This window comes from Tetrao urogallus (genome assembly GCF_951394365.1).
Source record: "Tetrao urogallus genome assembly, chromosome: 20".
Lineage (NCBI taxonomy): Eukaryota > Metazoa > Chordata > Aves > Galliformes > Phasianidae > Tetrao > Tetrao urogallus.
In genome coordinates, this window is record NC_136833.1 from 7308255 (window position 1) to 7327300 (window position 19046).

General features: G+C 42.4%; 1 protein-coding gene across 1 annotated transcript; it reads left to right on the forward strand.

The window, feature by feature from the left end:
* Positions 1-193: 193 nt before the first annotated feature.
* Positions 194-17007, forward strand: RAD51C (RAD51 paralog C; the record flags this gene model as incomplete). Its single annotated transcript, XM_079545027.1, has 9 exons — positions 194-311; positions 1204-1462; positions 1656-1822; positions 2363-2496; positions 5158-5289; positions 7523-7589; positions 10777-10837; positions 13363-13423; positions 16900-17007. The coding sequence occupies 9 exons, from the start codon at positions 194-196 to the stop codon at positions 17005-17007; spliced, it is 1107 nt and encodes a 368-aa protein (XP_079401153.1).
* Positions 17008-19046: the final 2039 nt, after the last annotated feature.

Genomic DNA, 19046 nt, shown 5'->3' on the forward strand with positions numbered 1-19046 from the left:
CGCCGCTCCCTCAGGGCCTCGCGCCGCCACCGCCCAACGGCCGCAGCCCCGGTCACGTGCGCACACGCCTCGCGCCTTCACAGCCCGCGCGCGCGCAGACACTTCCCTGACTGCCCCCTCCCCCTCCATCGCGCATGCGCACGGGCCGCTCCGTCAGAGCCGCGCTGGCGCCGCGCAGGGCGGTGTGCGCGGCATGCAGCGGGACGTGGGCAGCCTGCCGCTGAGCCCCGCGTTGCGCGCCCGCCTGCTGGCAGCCGGCTTCCAAACAGCGCAGGAGCTGCTGGAGACCGGTCCGTGCGGGCTGAGCAAAGGTACCGGCGCGGGGCGGGCTCTCCCCGGCCTGCAGGCCGTTCCGTGTCTCGGCTCGGCCCGCTTCCCGTGCGGGAGCTGGAAGCGCCTTGCGGCGGGGCTGTGCTCGTGTCAGGGCTTAATGCTCGTGTCAGGGCTTAATGCTCGTGTCAGGGCTTAATGCTCGTGTCAGGGCTTAATGCTCGTGAAGCACCTTGAGAGGCTGAAGTGTGTTACCCGTCCTGGTGTCTGTACTGTGGCAGCTTCCCTGTGGGACCTGGGGCACCTCCAGGTTAGAGGGAAATGAGGCGGTCACTGGTTATACTGAGCGATAAGCACTGGAAATAAAACACTGTCACGTTCCTCCTCTTAGCTGCACGCATTACACGAAATGAACCTTTATGAAGTTACAAGAACTGCTTTTCAGGAGGCTGAAGCCTGCCTGTCAGTCTGCTGGGCGGCCCTCAGTGGTAACACGCTGTAAGCATGTGAAGACATTTGCAGGCACTGCGTTCGGCCCTGCTCTGCCCTGCTGCTCACTGTGATCTGTGGGTGCTGCTGCTGCCCGCTGTCCGGCAGCCCGACTGCTCTCAGGGACTTTCTTGCTTCAGACCAGGTTATTCAGCAGCACGCTCAGTGCACAGCAGGGGAACTGCTCTCCCTGATCCTAAGTGTGGCTGTGGACGGCCGTTTTGCAGATTGCTCATTGCCTCCTGACGCCTCAGCTGCTCCAAGTTCTTCTGCTATCGGATCATTAGTTCTGAATGTGTTGGCAAGCGTTTTATACTAAAAAGATTAATAATTCTGAGTCACGCAACAGAAGTATCAGGTTCTGCCAAACAAGCTGTGTTTTCTGTTTGTATTCTAAATAAATTGTAAAAACAAAGTAACTTCTCACGACTTTGTCTCTCCTAGAAATTGGGGTCTCCAAAGAAGAGGCACTGGAAGCATTACAGGTTGTCAGGCAGGAATGTGCTGGTGATGCAGCAAAGACGGCTGGGGGGTCAGACAGCACCAGGAAGTGCACAGCTCTGGAACTTCTGGAAGAAGAGCAAGCACAGGGCTTCATCATCACCTTTTGTTCAGCGCTGGACAACATTCTGGGAGGTGGTGTGCAACTGACAAAAATTACTGAGATCTGTGGAGCACCTGGTGTTGGGAAAACACAATTATGGTATTTGGTTTTTTTAGATTACTTCTGTGCAACTGAGAATCACTTTTCTTTGTTGAATTTAAGGATGGTGAGAGTTCACCTTGTTATGGCCCTATTCTTTCCTGGCACTGTTCCTTGGCAGAAATGTAACAAGTTTGGAGGGGGAGATTTGTAATGTACTTATTTATCTTTCTGTCTTTGTTTTCCATGGCAGTATGCAGCTGGCAGTGGATGTCCAGATCCCGGAATGCTTTGGGGGTGTAGCTGGGGAAGCAGTGTTCATTGATACTGAAGGCAGTTTTATGGTAGACAGAGCAGCGGATATTGCAACTGCCTGCGTGCGGCATTGCCAGCTTATTGCTGAAGCTCATCAAGAAGAAGGTATGTTGCTAAATCACTTTTTCTGTCTGGTGGGCCACTTCCAAAGAGTGAATTTTGCAGTTGAAGGGTTTCAGAAGCAGTGCTTGCTTAAGCAGTTCTTGCTGCCAGCCTTTTACTTCCATCTCTATGTATCATACCCGCAACTGCGTCAGTGTGACTGTAGAGCCATAGTGCAGACTGAGCTGATCTCATCTAAGAGTAACTTTTTTTTCTGTGTGATGTTTCATTGTGGTGCTCTGGTTTGAAAGTGATTGAAGAATTCTTTTTCGTGAGTTAATTTTTCATTTTTTGAGCACTCCCTTGGAGGCTCCAGTGTGTCCGTGTGCTAACGCTGAGCGAACATCTGCTCACTACCCTCCTGACTTTCAAACCAGATGGAAAATAGGTTTTCTGCCTCCTTACCTTCACTGGTTTATCTTAGCAGAGTTTCTGGGAGGTTTGCTGCTATTGTTGCTATATGTGGAATGGTGGAATAACTAGGGCAGCAGTATGCCTGTACCTACAGGTTGTTGACTTGGTTATTCATCTGTTTATTCTCAGATCATCTAAAAGCTTTGGAGACTTTTACTCTGGAAAGTATCCTTTCTCACATATATTACTTCCGTTGCCGTGACTACATAGAGCTTCTAGCACAGGTCTATCTCCTCCCAGACTTTCTTTCAGAGCACTCAAAGGTAAGAGTTATTGCAGAACTGAAAGGTAAGGGTTATCATGGAGTTACCTGAAGATAACACTCACTTTTGCATTAGATGCTTTCAGGAATACTCTGATATCATAAGAGTAACACATTGGTACTTCATCAACTTAGCAATAATGTATTGGCTGATGCCAGACTACAAATGTAAAGTTTGCTTACTTGTTTGCTTTCTGTTCCAGTCCCCATGACTCTTGAGAGTAATTAACTTTGGTTACCAATGCTGCCACCATCCTGAATCTCAACTTTCAGGCAAAGGTACTGGATCTGGTGTTGCCACAAAGGTTATATTTCTTCAATCACTCAAGTAGAAAACATCACAAAACTACTGTACAGGATGCTGAACTGTTTGCATGTGGCCACTGTGCAGGGGATCAGAAAGACCTAGTGCCAGTTTTTTCCTCCCAGAAGAAGAACTGAGAGCATCCTGCACATCTTGGCATCCAGAAAGTGACTCTGATTTCTTTCCAGTACATCTTCTGTTGCTACAAGCAACGAAAGCCTGCAGCTTAACTCTTGGGTGGACTGCAGCCAAAAAGCTGCCTAGTATCTAGTTCTTAGTGGAATGCTATAGCAAGGCAGATTTTTTCCACCTCCTTCCCAGATTTCTAGATTGTACATAGCAGATCTCTACATAGCAGATCGCTCCCTAGCAGGATTTGGAGAACAAAACTTCTGCCTCATTGCATCAGAGCACAAATCAGTGTTGTTTAGTTAAATTGTGTTTTGCATCTCATTTCCATTTTTGGAAGCTGTTATGATCTTGAAAGCACAGATGGGAGTCTTGCTTTTGCTTAGTATAGTCTGGTATTTCCCTTTCTCTGCCAGTTGCTAACGGTGCCCTGTTGTGTTTGCTCTTGTGGAAAGTACATGGCTTCATTAGCGCGGTTACGCTGGGCTGCAGTTCTTTGGTGCCATCTGTGCTGATTATGGATGCTTGGCCTGGAGCCTGAAATACTGAAGGTTGCAGGAAAACCGTACGACCTTCTGGTGATTCCTTGGACAGGCTGCAAGTGACTTGACAGATTGCTCCTTGAAGTCCAGATCTCATTAAAATTAGTGTGATCCCTCTGCAGATCTGGTGCTGAGATTGGAACTACTGGAATACCTCCAAGGAGAGGATACGTAGTTGTAAGAGAGACAGTGGGTAATATGCATTACTTTCAGAGCTTGTTGGTATGAGAAATACCAATAATATGAAAAAAAGTTAGAAAATATCATTGTCATAATAAAAATAATTCATTATGTCATGTAAAGACAAACTGACGTGTGAAAGGCACGTGTTATCAAGCTTTCTCAAGTAGATCTAAAGCAAAACCAGGCCATATTATTTGCTATTTTGAAACAAATGCAACCAGGAGAAAGTAAACTAACTCACATCTTACCTTGCTATATTAATCTGATAGGCAAGTAATTGAACTGTGTAAATATTCCCTTCTAGTATGAGTCATGCGCAGATTGTTAAACTGATTGTTTTTTTCCAGTCAAAAAATTACTCAAGAGGCTCATAGAAATGAATTTGCAGAAAGAATTTTAGCAGGAGAACATCATATTTTAGTTCTGACTACTTGATGTTCTTTGGTTTTTTGTTGGTTTTTTTTTCAGTTGCAGCCTCAGGGCCATTTCACAGCATGGTGTTTGTTGCAGGCTTGTATGTTCCAGCCACAAAGCTACTTTCCTGTAACAAATTAAATCAATAATACAGAAAATCAGAATGTTCTTTTTTCCAGCTTGTCTTGTACGTTGATGCAAGAACTTGTAGATATTTGGGACTTCAGAGACAACACGTGAACACTGGGGCAGTCCATCTCCCTTCTGTATTTCAGACAAATATGTGTCATCAGAATAGTCACAGCAAATGAAGTTAGTAGAAATCAAAATCCCACACTAATGTTTGCACAGTGTCTCGAGTGTGATGAGCCTGCAGCAGCATTTTATTCTACCTTCAACTAACGATCACTACAGAAGCGATAATTAATAAGCAAAGCAAACATCTCCAGGCAAGGCAGATACTCAGCTCCATTACATAGCATCTGGAATATCTTAAGGCATCAGTTAAAATGCATGTTTGCAAAGCAGACAGGACCCACAGAATCTGATGATCTTAACGATGACTGCAAGCAGCACGTCTTCTAGCTATGGTTTGGACTTTGTTTTTTGAGGGAGAAGGTAAAGTAAAATAGTGTTTGTGGAGAGTTGACAAAAGTACATTTCTGATTTTCCTCTACAGCTTTTCTTCAAGGCCTTAAGTCCAGCTTTGTCATGTTGTATTCTGTACCAGAGATAAATGAGCTCTAAGTGAATGAGATTTGAAACTGGAAAGAGTTGGAACAGCAGCTCTGTTCTGAATTAAATAATGGAAAGGTTTAGAGCAACATTTTGTTCAAGCTAATGCAGATGCATTCTGAGCTTTATGTGCACAATGCAGTACTGCACTTACCAGCGTGTTTGGAGCTAAGGGCTCTTTACCCTGCACTGATTTGCTGCTGTTTGTCTCCAGTAACAGTTTATGCTGTCACACACATCAGAGCATCAAATTTTGTGTTACCTCGTACAAAACATTCCGAAGCTCTTAAGAAGGAATCTTACAGCTCTTCATTGTGAAAGCAGTGGTCGTTTTTTCCTTTCCTTCTGTATTTAGGTCCGACTGGTGGTAATTGATGGAATTGCATTTCCCTTTCGCCATGATTTTGAGGACCTCTCACTTCGAACACGGCTTTTGAATGGTCTGGCACAGCAGCTGATCATCATAGCAAATGATCACAAGGCAGCGGTAGGTCTGGGGCAGAGTTACACCATAAAAGAGTTACCTGGGAATAAATGCATAACAAAGAATACAGCCAGTGTGATCTGTAATTGTCTGCAGACAGCAAAGTAAAGCTGAAGGGATGTCCTTTACTGTAACGTTTGTCAGTTTGATTGGAAGCGTAGATAGATAGCACAGGCAAAACTGGGTAGATGGAAAAATTGTGGTCTTGCCAAAATAAGTAAAAATTGAATAAAAAGCGTCCTGGGAATCTCAAATCCTAGCATGTCATTTTTGTCATGGTTTCACATAATCTTCTTGCAGGACAAGGTTGGAAATAGAATGCTTCTTTACTCTTTCCTGCCTGCAAAGCGCACATGCAATAAAATACTTCGGAATATTTAGCAGTTACAACAACTCCTGTTGGTGTAAAAATAAATCTGTTCCTAGGAAGGAAAAGCAATTACCTGCTGGAGTTGGGTTTGCTGTTTTGGCACCCGTGGAAGCCCATTGCTTCCTTCCTGGGCATTGTTGCTGCACCATTTGTGCCGGTGCGGAGGCCCACCAAGGTGCAGCCGGTAGCCAGCAGATGGCACTCAGAAGCTGCATCTGTTCCAGAAGTTGTTTTGACAAGTCTTTTGAAGTACAGAAAAGCATTGTTCAGGAATTAGAGCTTACACGGTCTCAAAATGGTGCTTGCTCCTGTAGCTGTTTCCAGGTGATTTGCTTCCTTGCGCCCACAACTCTCTCGTGCAATTGGTTTTGTTCGTAACTGCTAAAAATAAGCCTTCCCTTGTGCATCCTCTGTTAGCTGCAGGAAGAGAAGGAGCACAGCTCTGCTTTGGTTCAGTGATTGTGCTTACTGCTGAAAGTGTTCCCCCTCTCCTTCGTGATGTGAATTATGGAGGTTCCTCCTTTTGGTGTGGGCACCAAGGGAGACAGATGTTATGTGACTGCTTTGTTTGCACAGCCTCCTGTTCTGAGTGCTTTCACTCATAAATTGGGTACCTGGTGACCTTGAAAGGGAGTGGTTGTCATTGTATAGCCTCTTTTTCTTTGTTCAAGGGAAACATAACTTTTCTATTGAACAAGTGAGCAGTTTAATACAAACAGTTGCTAAATAAACACTTGATAAAGAAGTAATCAATCACAGGGCTTCAGAAATGGTTTGGTTCGGTGACCTTCTTGTTAGTATTTGAGTTAGACTGTTTGCAAGCTGTGTGGAATTAAATTCAACTGGCATGCCAGAAATTGTTTGACTGGCAGCAAAGCTGGGCAGTCTGAGTGCTCTGATATGGCAGGAAGCAGGTTTCTTCAGTTTCTAAAGCTGAACTCAGTTGGGTTGTGCTGGAATGCCCAGAAACAACCATTCTCCAACAATGAGATGGGCAGCCTTGGTGGAATTGTTATCATCTGCTCAGGATGAGGAACCTTTCTCAGATGTGCAGGCTGTGTCTCAAGGCTTTCAGCTATAGGAATGTTTTGGTGTGAGCCCCGTGTGCTCAGAGCTCTTTTCTGGCTACAGGCATGACAGAGAGTGAAAATCCCTGCAGTTTAAGATAGATACCATTTTTTTTTATTCTTCATTTTTAATGAACTTTGCAATTAATATTCCTGGCTCTTTTCTGTCTCACCCACCCTCATTTCTACCAGAGATCTAACCTAGACTGTCTGTGAACCTCCTACGAGTGATTCGTGCTGCGAAAACACTCCCCCGCTCTGTCTGTTCCCTTCCATCCTGCTTTGTGTTGTACTCTTGCGCATTTTTAGACTACGAGGTGCAGCAGTTCTGTTAATCACCGGGTTGATCCCTGCTTTGTGCAGCATCAGGTTCACTTTAGCCACGGTGACTGAACTGTTACCTCTTTATAGAGGGCTAGTACAAGGCACATGCATCTAAATACAGATCCTAATGGTATTCAGTACAAAGACAATGGGAGATACAAGTTATGTCCCTCAGGAAGGAAGAATTTAGGGGGAGTTGGTTTTGTTTTTATTTTTATTTAACCCTGAATGAAATTAATGCTCCTTTCATGCAAACTGAAAATACACTTTTCAGAGTTTTCTTATTTTGTTTTGGCTATTGAGGAAAAGATGGGGGGCCTTTCTAGTTTCTTCTTGTTAACACAAACGCTTCATTTCAATGGCAGGAGTTTTGCTCAAGTAACTACCTGATTGATAAAAACTTTTTAGAAATGCCAGCCTTCCCTCCCAAACTGTTTTCTGGAAATGTTGTTTATTTGCTTGTTTCCTCTTTCAGGTTGTTCTGACAAACCAAATGACAACCAGGTTTGGACAAAACCAGTCCATGTTGGTACCTGCATTAGGTAGGTGTTTAGCTTTTGCACTGTGCATGATTTCCTTACTTTTGGCATCGGGAACAACAACAAAAAATTATTAGTAAACTGTGAATTAGATCTATCAGTGTTCTTTAAGGAGACAGTATCACACCCTAAGAGAAGCACATGGTATGAAGACTAGGAGTTAGATTTAGACCTGCAGCAAATGCGTTGCAGCTTTCCCCTGAGAATGGTAGGCTGTGGAGGTGTTCCAGCTGCAGCAGTGTCAGCTAAGGAGGCCAGCAGCCCTGCTGGAGGTCGCTGCCACATCCTTCGTGCTGGCTGAGCTGTTTCTTTGTCTCCCAACCCATTTTCTGCCAGAAGTGGGCCAGGTAAGCCTCAACTGTTTAAATAATAAGTAAGCTGCTGGCAGATGAGGTAATTGAGATGAAACTGGCTGGTGATGGATCATACAAAGAATGTAGGAATGGCAGTATGGGCTTTAAACTTCTACCAGAAAGACTGTGATGAATAAGTTAAACAATAACAAGAACTCATGTCCACAGCTTTGTGGTCACACACCTCAGAATACACTGAAGTTATCCCGAGAATCATCCACTGCCTCTCCAATGAAATTTAAATCATTTGTTTTGCCATTACACTTGAACATGTTTCCATTTACTGTTTGAAACAGAAGTGTTTCATATTTGGTGCACAGCTGGAACCATCTACCCATTAATCTCTGCAGTTATGATACAGAGGGAAGTTCTGTGTGAGATCCTCAACTACAGCCTGCCCATAGAGAATTAAAGTTCTTTTCAGACTATTCCATTTTGCCCTGTGATGAGCAGAGTACCTCAGATGGAGTCTTCTGCTGTGGTCACAGGGGAAAATACAACAGTTCTTCTGAAGTAGAGATATAGACAAATTAGGAGTTAAATGCTGAGCTTTTTCTTCTTACAGGTTGTAACTACGTTATTTTGTGATGCAGTTAAAGGGCACAAATTATCTGTGCACTGCTTCAGTTTCTGTGAATTAAGTAATGAACCTCTTGTTCTGCAGAGGAAGGAGAGAAAGGAGACGGAACAAAAGCAGAGATGTTCTCAGTGTCTGTGCAGGCATTGAACCATTTGGCACAGATGTAAGATAAGATGAGCAAATACAGATCATCTCCTTGGAGAATGTGGAACTTTGAGCTGTGCATGCAGATAAAGAACCAGCTTTCAGTACCTGGCCCTTTTTGTTGTATTTGCCTCTTGCTCTCTGAAGTATTAGTTATTTTTAGCAGCCTTTCTGGCTATAAGCTGAATTAAAGCTGATAGATTCCATCTTAAAAAAATAACCAGCAGTGTTTGAGATCTGTTGTGTTTAAGTCATAGGGACAGGAAGGAGTGTGAAAGGATTCAGAGTAGGCTACAACTCAAAGACATCAGGTATTGTCTGGTGCATGTACTTATTTTTACAGATGTGTAATTTGACGTAACTTCCTATTGACCATGAACTGATTGTGACTCTCACCAGAATATGCACAACCACATGGTGTAGCTAAACTAAATGGGATCCACTCTTGCAGAATTGAGGGTTTGTAGCAGCTGGTAAAAGATTCAGCGAGGAGGTGTTCTGCTCATCCTAAACAGCAGTATCTCAAGTGTACTTTGGAGTGCTCCAGAGCTGCTTTCAGTGGGATGTGAATTTATTCCAAAGACTCAGTACAAACATTGAGCTGATGGATTACAGGATGGTTTTTATGACCCACTCTTAAGGGATGCTGTTTCAAAAGCCTCATTGTAAAGGGTGAAGAACCTCATGCTTTTCTATGGTTGCTTTTAGCCAATGAAGCTGTTGAGGGGAGGGTCAGGAGCAGAACCCAAGTAAAACCAATCCTATTGCCTCCCCTACATATTTTTTTTCCCCTCATTGACTGGTAAGCCTTAGAAATTTCTAAGATTTTACAAGAACATTAATCTCTAAACTCTTACTCATCTTCCTAGCAGAAGGGAAGTTCTTAATTATGATGGGGGGAAAAAAGCACAGATGCTGCAAGGTATTAAGTCAAAGCCTTATGGAAGGCAGCTCTCTTTCTCACTGGTGATAGCTAAGCTGGCTGTTCCCAGACATTTCTATGAGATATATTTAGAAAAGAGGTCAAATATTAATCTGCAAACAGTTTTAACTCAGAAATGTCTCATTTTATGGTAGCATTTTTCACTCATGTTCAATATAGTTGGAAACGTGCTGGTGTGGAATTTGTACCCATTGTAAAATGCGTTTTGATCTCTGACTCAGAACTGTATCTGATAACCAAAATCTCTAATCTCAATTTCAGTATAATGGAACAGAGTCTGGCAGGACGCCCAGAGGGTCCAGGTCTTCCCTATCATTGAATCACATTTTCCTTCTCCATGCTTTAATGAATACCAGAGCACACAGGGCATGTGGGCCTGTTGACATGATGGAGATCCAACAAATAAGTGATTCAGAAGTTAGAGCTGCTGCAGGCTTGTGGCACTTAACCCAAACGACTCCTTTAAAATCTAATCCATCTTCAGACTGCTGAATGTCTCACGGGACAAACAGAAAAAAACACCCAGTAAAAAATCTGTCTGTAAATTGTCTGAGCTTGCCAGGTTTGAGCTGAAACAGAAGGGCCATTTCCCATGAAATACATTCCAACCTTCCTTCTCTTTTTCTTTTCCCTTCACTTATGTTTGTGTTCGTTTGCTTTCTTCTGTCAGAAGTGGAAGACTGCTTCAGGGGCCCTTAATACTGCAATAATCATTGACTTTCTCCCAAAGCATGTATCCCAAAGGGAGTGATGTTTGCTCTGACTATGCTTGAGAGAGAGAATGCCACAATTTTGAAGTAGGATTTAGACATACTACGTAGACTTCTTTACAGTAATAAGAAAGATCTTTTCTTCATGGTGCCTCTTTTCAGGATTTGTCTCGTACCTGTCCTTTATGAGGTACATGTTCATTTCTTCTACAGATACAGAGGTGTTGCATCAAGCTTTCTATAAAACACAGAGATTATTCATTGTCTTGGTCTATTTGATGAACTAGATGTGAAATCCTTGTATGTATGAAAAAGATGGGAGTTGTTTATGCAAGAAAGATACATGGGCTTAATCGTGTTTTTTTGGTGTTGTTTTGTTTTTTTTAAGACTGGTTTACTTTCAGTTCAATTTATGAAGCTGCTATTTTTTAAAGGAGATGAATAAATTTCTGTTATGCAGGAGAAAGCTGGGGACATGCTGCTACCGTGCGTTTAATCTTTCACTGGGACAACACTCAGAGGTGAGTGAAAATATAGGCCAGGAAAGGTATGCAGTAGGACTGACAAGTGTGACATTGGATCTTTTTCAAATGGGCTTTAATGGCCAAGCAGGGTTTTAAATTTGACTTTTGTCCTTGGTCTTCTGTGACCCAGGCTGTTGAAGATCAAGAAAAGTCTCGTTTGAGCTAAGCAGTGTGAGCTGCACCGTTGTGCTTTTCCTTTTTGCTGTGGTTTGTTGCTGAGGTGCTGTGCCATGGCCAACCAAGTCATTGTAGTGGCACTTGCTCAGACACAAGAATCCTTGCTTCTGTGGGAGTTTAGCTCTATCAAAAATTCAGTCTCACCATATTTTGCAAGCAGGGAATGGAATTTCTGTACTTCAGTCCGCATGGTGCAGTCCGTGTAAATTCATTTGATGCTCAAGAGGGCTTTCCATCTACATACTAATTCTTAGGAAGACTACAGGCCCACTGAGCCCTGCACCTCAGTGGCAGCTGTTGGCTCTTTCTGCTTTTAAATGTCACCCAATGGCTCTGGAGAACTGAGCAGCTGCATAAAGCTACAGTCAGCTGTGGAGGGTTGGAAAGAGAGCCACCTTACTCACAGTGCAGAGTGCGCCTATGGGAGATGGGCTTAAAAGCCCAAGGGGAGAAGATGGCCCTTCTAAAAATGGTACAAGGTTTTGCCTGTTGCAGTGAGATCTGTTTTGTTTCCTGGTACGTTTTTCACCTCTTTGCTGCATTACAAGCATATTTTTATTCCTTGGTCATTTGGGTTCGACTTGCATTTTAGTATCACAGTGCTGCAACTTGGGACTTAAGAAGCCTTCATTTGATTTTTTAATCCTTTTGCAAACAGTGAACAAAAATGCTGCTGGAATGTTGTAGTGCACAGTTCTGCTTGTTGAACTTGAAGAGCAGTGACACTTTCTTGTGGAATTTTGTTTTTTAAATTCTAAGAATTCCGAGGGTGAAGGCAATGCAGAATGATTACAGCTGGCTGTTTAGTTTAGAATTAAATTTGCACTGATTAGTTAAGTCTTTATAAGGGAGAAATTGCATCAACATGATGATTACAGAATGAACAAAAGTTAATTTTGTATATCAGAAGTGAAGAGCTTTTTTTCCTTTCCTTCTGCAACGCAGCCAGTAATTTGGGAGGTGTCGGTTCCAGAAATAAAGCCAAGGACAGGCAGACATGTTTCATTTACTGTTATAAATATGCAGCTAATAGGGAGCAAGGCCTGCGGAAGCAGAGCAGTTTGGGTTACAGTTGCATGTCTGTAAAAAGCAGAAGTAGCTAGATTCTGCTGCGTTTGTAGCATAAGCTACTTGGGCCTGATGATCCGTTGTGGTTAATCTTGTTTTGGGGTTCCTGAGGTGCAAAGATGACCATTTGAGGATCCATTTGTCTTTTTTTACTGCACTCTAAGTACGAGACCCATCTCTTTTCTTTGGCACAGGAAATGTCAGAGCTTAATTACAAGGGTTCTCAGTGCAGTGAGGAAAGATCCTTTTGAGTCAGAGTTATGCAGCAGAGCTCCAGCTGAGCGCTTGTGAAAGCATGGCTTCTGCAGCTTTGGATTTAGGCTATTTTGTAAAGTACAACCCACCACTTAGATGTTCTGAGGAATTCCCTGCGTGGCTAATATGAAGTGGCAGTGTTCCTCAGGCTGTAATTACGTGCTCTCTAATAGAATGGCACCTCAGGGAGAAAAAAAAGAAAAAAACAAAAATAATTAACAGGATCCTTGGCAGACCGTCCTGGTACAGAGAGAACACTTTATTGGCTTTGCATTGGTGTAGTTTTGTGCAGGTGGGCACGGTGCAAACTAACAGCCTTAGAGCTGGTTGAAAAATCCCTTGCTGTTGAGGTGTTTTGCAGTCTTCTCTGTATGATGCAAGTACCTGCTGGGCTACGTGCAGCGTGAGCTCAAGTCAGGATGCACTGCTTAGACTCTAAATGCATGAAGCCAAGGAAGTGTTAGAGAAGAAATAGAAGAAAAGCTATTTACTGCAGGTTATGCTGTATGTCACTGGCAAGGTCAGGCTTGGAAACAGAACATTTTGTTCTCGTTCTGCATCCGCTCGGTTCTATTGCCAGGTTGTGAAACACCTAGGGAGAAAAACTCCCTGGAAGTTTTTGAATTCTTGTGGGTATCTCCCAGCGTTGAGAGGCCAAGCAAAAAATAGTTGCTTTATGGAGAATTGTGCTTAAAATCGTTTTTGTTTGCATTTTAAGAAAGTGCCATTTGAAATTAATTCAGAATTGATATTGTTCCAAGAATGTGAGGAATTACTGTACTGAAACAAGGCTAATTGATTGCTCTTTGTTAGCAGGTCTGAATTGTACTTGAGCTGACAGGTCGCACAGGGATGGGATTTTGGCATCCAGAATTTAATTGACCACTGTGAAAATGCACACACAGATTCCACTGGTCACCTATCAATGACTGGGGGAAAACTTGGGTCTGGCCATTTGGTTGCTTATGATTTTTTAATATCATATCCACGGACAATAATTTTTATTTTTTTTTTTAAACCAGGTTGGCAACATTGTACAAATCACCGAGTCAGAAGGAGTCAACCATACCATATAACATTACAGTTAGTATTTCTCTTGGGATGGACATACAGAGATGGGAACGAAGTGTTGGATGTAAAGAAATTGTCAGACGCTGGCAGACCTGAGAATGCTGTTCGCTTTCTTCGTGCTGCCTTTCAGCTTCTTCCTGAAGGTAGCCAGGAACACCAGGATGTTTCCAGATTAACCATCAGATTTACAGGCAACCTGTGCCCATTTCTGCTTGTCCCAGTGCTGCACAGTTTATCTGCCCTTCATGTCAACTCTTGGCCTAAGTACAATTACAGAGGAGAGTCTTGCACTTGGAGCCTTCCTTCAGGATGCCAAGCTGCTTTCTCCCGTCACATTGTTTGTTTCCCCAGTGGCTGGGGAAACTGCATCTGTTCCGATTTGTCATTTTTAGGGCAAGGCTGACCAGAATCATTCACGGCATTCCAGAGACCTCCAGATCTCTGCCTGTTCATTGCCTGACACAACAGAGGTTGTACTTCTGTCTTTCACAGCTCTGTCCTACTGGTGACCCTATGGCCAGGCCATATATACAGAAGTATGTATTTTTTCTTCTGTTGTTACTGTATGATGAGATTCCAGCTGGAGTCCTCATTCAGCCCTAGGGAAATCCTGTGATAGTTTACTTTTGTTGAGTGCTTAGATACATATTGAGAATATGTATTGTTTAAGCTGATTATAAGTTAAAAAACAAGCACTCCGTTCTTGTGTCTTCAAATGACTGATACATAGGTACATGCCATAACTGTTTGCTCTGTGTCCTCATGGAAACACGTTGCCATAGCATTTCCTGCAGATTTTAATGCTGCCCTAAAATGAGGTCCTCAAGATATTGAGCAGAATTCAAGGGTTTTTTTTTCAGCTCTAAATGCTCCCACTATTTTTAGTTACTTATTTATTTGTTTATCAGTTCTGTAAAGACTGGACAGGAAAATGGGACCACATCCCAAGGTTGTTTAGATCATGTGATGCAGCTGTGCAGCCCTGTCTGTGCAGCTGCCAAATATTGGATTCTCTTAGTTTAATTGCCATTTCAGCTTTATGCATATTATAGAACAGCTATGCTGTCTTCATCCACGTGAATGTACACAATCTTGATGTATACTGGAGAGCGTATCTTAACCAAAGATTACTTACAACTTCAGACTATCCCTGTGTTTTTTCCTTTAATCCTGTTGAGCTGCTTCAGATGTTTCTATGAGTAAAAAATGCATTATCAATGTTTCTATCATGAAAAGCAGGTCTGATAATAATTGTTTGCTGTTACCATTTCTCATTCTCATCTCAGTAGTTAAACTGGAAGATGTAAATATGTGTTCAGTGCTTCCAAGTATGATGCAGGACATCTGTGTATAAACAGCAGACAATTTTACAAAAACAACAACATCTAAGATGCATAGGATTATAACTGCCATTAAATTCAGTGCAAATCAGATAGTTTGGTACTTCTGACCTCTGGTTGATCAGTGCTTGTACACTGGTGGAGAAGTATGGGACTGAGTGCCTGAAGCTCCAGTTCTTTTCCAGCTGTTTCTTTTCCAGCACATTGGCAGATCAGCCACCAGTCTGAGCAAGCCTGGAAGCTATGGAACACCTATCAAATAATTCTTTCATAGGCTGATGAGGATTCATTCTTAAGTGCAGAGTATAGAAATGTGAATTGATTTAAGCACAAAGGAGTAAATGGCTCATCTGATTCATCTAAATTTCCCAGGTAATATGACCTGATTATCTGATCATGAAAAATAGGGATCCAGAACTTGTATTGTGAGTAAGAATTGTTCATATTTCCCTGAATTTTGCAGAGTCTGTCAGACTAACAATGAGAATGCCTTTAAAGTAATAAAGGCATCAGTTCTGGTGTAGTCTGTAGGTGCCAGGAAACACTGAAGAGCAACCCAAGATGGGCACATCTGTGGTGGGAGCTGTGCAGGTCCAAGGGAGCCTTTTTCAGCCTTAGTTCTGCTAGCCATGTTTTCTCCATATTAAACTGCTAACAAGCATTGCATGTACTTAAAAATTCTTGTTTTCTTTCTCACTGGAGAGAGGCTGTGTACATGCCTTTAACCAAACGCAAAACGACCATACTGAGCAGCCTGGTTCATCTTGTTCTGGCCTTTATAGCCCCTGGAATGCTTTTACTGAGAGTCTAGCATGCTAGATTAAGTGGATTCTTGGCTTTGATCCACCTTTGTGCCTAAGGGAAATAGCAGAGATTAGATGCAAGCAGCAGTGAAACACTAAACTTGAAGATTCCCCATTATGCTATTTAGAATAACACTTGAGTTGCTCAAAATAGCAGAGGGACCGCACAGGTCCTGCCCTCGTGGCACCTCTTGCTGTTTGCTCCCTTCGAAACATAGCAGGCTACATGAGGTGAGGCATTTAGAAATAGAAATACAGAGATGAGGCACAAGCAAAACATTGTGATTGGTCTTATCTTGGCTTCATTTTGGTGCAGGACATAGTGGCATTTTGAAAAAGTCACACATCTGGTAGTAATTCTCCCTGATTTTTCTCACTGCAGTAACCTGAAGTGTCAGCCTTCCTGAAGTGTGCTCAGCCCTGTGTTGTCTCGACCTGAGCACTTAGGATCCTCAGAACAATTTCTTTTTCTGATTAACACTTTTTCCTCTCTTGAGTTTGCAGTACAGTGAGTCCTTCACTCAGCTGTCAGCAATGCTCCCTACACAGCATTTGGAGATAAGGCAGTTGAAGGCTTCACATAACGTCTCAGTGTTATGTAATAACTGATGACATTTAGCTAACTGATTTTTCAGCTCTTCCATCTTCTAAAATCTTGTAAGATCATCAAACTGTGAGGTAATGTAACAGAAAATACCAATGGTACGAAGCAGAATAGATCACCTTAAGCTCTCTACTATGTAGCAGCATCTAGTTTTCAATTCTACATTTAGGTTTTGGCAGTTAAAAGTACTCAGCCCATTGTGTCCCATAAATCACTGTGCAGGGACTGTCCCTGCTGACTGCAAAGGCCAGATGAGGTGTCCGCTTCTCTTACAGTGTCTCCTCAGTGTTTTCAGTTCATTAAATAGACGCATGAAACAGAAGGAGGTCTCAGAAGATTTTCAGTGCTGTTTCTGAAGATGGCTGAGGCAGTTAATCCAGTGCTCATCTCCTTGTTCTGCAGGAGTTTGGCTTGAATCTGGGCTGAAGGATTTGGCTTTTAATTTATTTAAATAAGCAGCATAAGTTAATTTGCAGAAAAGCACTGCTGTGTAGTCAGGGGTTGTTAGAGTAAAATGCAAATGGTAGCATCACTGGTGAAAGGAAGCAGAGACAGTAACTAGTGGCCACCTGTATTGAAAACCTTTCAGTTCTGAGCTTAACCTCATCTAGAAGCATTCTGCATCCACTCTTCTAAAATAAATGATAGCATCATGCCTCATTCTGGTCTTCTGGGAACTAGAGTTACTCATGCTCTGTATCTATAGAAGTAATATCACATGATTTCACTTATATATTACAGCCTCAGGGCTTCCGAGATGTGCAGCCTCCACCTGTCACCCAAAATGCAGAAGGTACTGAAATGAATCCTCGCAAACGGCCACGGAGAGAAGAGGAAAAGCAACAGTGATTCAAAAGAACCATTCCAAAAAGCTGTGCTGCATGAGAACAACCATGGGGAGAGCATGCAGCCAGAGGCAGCCGGAGAGGTTCTTTAAATTCCTACTCTGGACTTTATTTTATTGTTAAAACTGTAATATGAATTTTTTTTTTTTTTTCTGGCAGAAAAATTACCTGTGTATGGCATAATTTTACTTTTATAATAAAATCTATTTTATATGATGAGGCTTCAGCTTTTTTTCAGATGAAGGATACAGCTGCTTGGGGTTAAAAACAACAGCAGCAGGAAATGTGAGCATCCAATGCAGTATGTTTAATGACACAGTTCTTGGTCTGTTTCTGTGTGCATCTGAATTGTAACAAGGTTCCATGCAGCAATCTGCTCAGGTGCCTCAAATCAGGGCAGAAAGTTGTGGAGCTGTTGAGAGATGCTTTAAGATAAATGAGTGCTTTATGCTATGCCAGAATGGGGCGTTAGCCCTTACCTGCTGCTCAGTCCTTGATCAAGGGCAGTCAAGCACTGTTCTGAACTTCTCATTTATCTCATGTTGATAACAATAGAGACAAAAAGGCTAGATTTGAAGGACAAAAAATTTAATGCAATTTTATGTTTCTATTTTGGTGAGAACATTCTATCTCTACTCAAGCTTGAGCCAAACTGCTGTTCAGCCCTTAGCTTTCCACATTCTTTTACCAAAGCTTTCAGAATGAAAATTCTGTAATTGGAATGTGCTTTGTTTGTGGCTTTCATTTAACAAAGAGGAGACCCAGGCTTCTTAGACACCAGCAGTATATTAGCAGCTTCAGAATCTAAACTAAATGAATGATTATCCACTGAAAAAACAGCAGGGATCTGTCCTTTTTTATTAACAAAACAAATCAATAAGATGATTTGAGGAGAAAAAAGGTACTGCAGTGCGAAATGGTAATTTCTTCAGTTGTGAGAAGCGTTTGTCAGTACACACACACACATCTGACCCCCTTTCTGGCACAGTTTGATGATGTTATAGCTGAGGAAATTCAGCCAGAAGAGTAAATAGGAAATTGAAGTTGTGGGAGTCACTATCTTTAATTTTTAATTTAGTAATGCTGAACTGACGTTGCCTTGAAACAAAATTCAGTGCTGAATCTGAGTCACAAAACTCTCTATTTAAAAAGCTGCAATAAAAAAAAAAAAAGTGACAGTGATTTTTGGATCATTATAGTATTAAGATATAATTTACATAATAAAATATTGAAAGGAAAAGTAGTCAGTTGCCATACTGCAAACTGGGTTCTATGAAAATTTTAAAACCATGAGTCAGGGAGAAGCTCTCCAGAAGCAAGACAGAGAGGAAGAAAGGCAGCGGGATGCGTGACTCAGGCAAACATCTCAATGCAGGAGACACAGGCAAACAAAAGGGTCCTGCTGCATGTGATGTCAGCAAGCAAATGCTCCATTTGGGAATAACAGCTTCCTACGTATTGCAGTGCAGGAGGGGGAGCCAGCACAGTGCACACGCTTACGTAGGCACAAGGAAAACCATGCAGCACGAATGGCGTAGCAGCATTTAAGGAGCGCTGCTGGCTGCTAGTGATGGCTGCTACCTGATCCGTTTGGTTTTATGAGAACATCCCTCTCTGTCAATGCATTGTTTTGATTTAATATCCTCAGCACCTCCTTACACGTGCAAAGACATATCCAACATACCGTTCATTTCATCTGACTGTTCTTTTTGTTTTGCTTGTAGTAGAGCAGCATCCAGAAGCCCCAGCTGAACGCTGATCCCGTTACACCAAGGCAGATCCTTTTGGCCAAGCAAATGTTAGATCTTCCAGGATTCCAGGTGTCACAGATGCCATTGTTGGAAAAAAGGGGGAAAAAATAGTTATTTGCTTAACAGAGGGAGTTATAAAACATCCAGAGAAATATTGGAAGCTTCTATGCTGAGATTTATTTATATATTTACTCTAATTGAAGTTATATTAAAAATCAGCTCTGCAGACCTGAACTAGAGAGAAGGATCTGTTGGCGGAGGCAAAATTAGATTAAATGAGCCAGATTTTGTT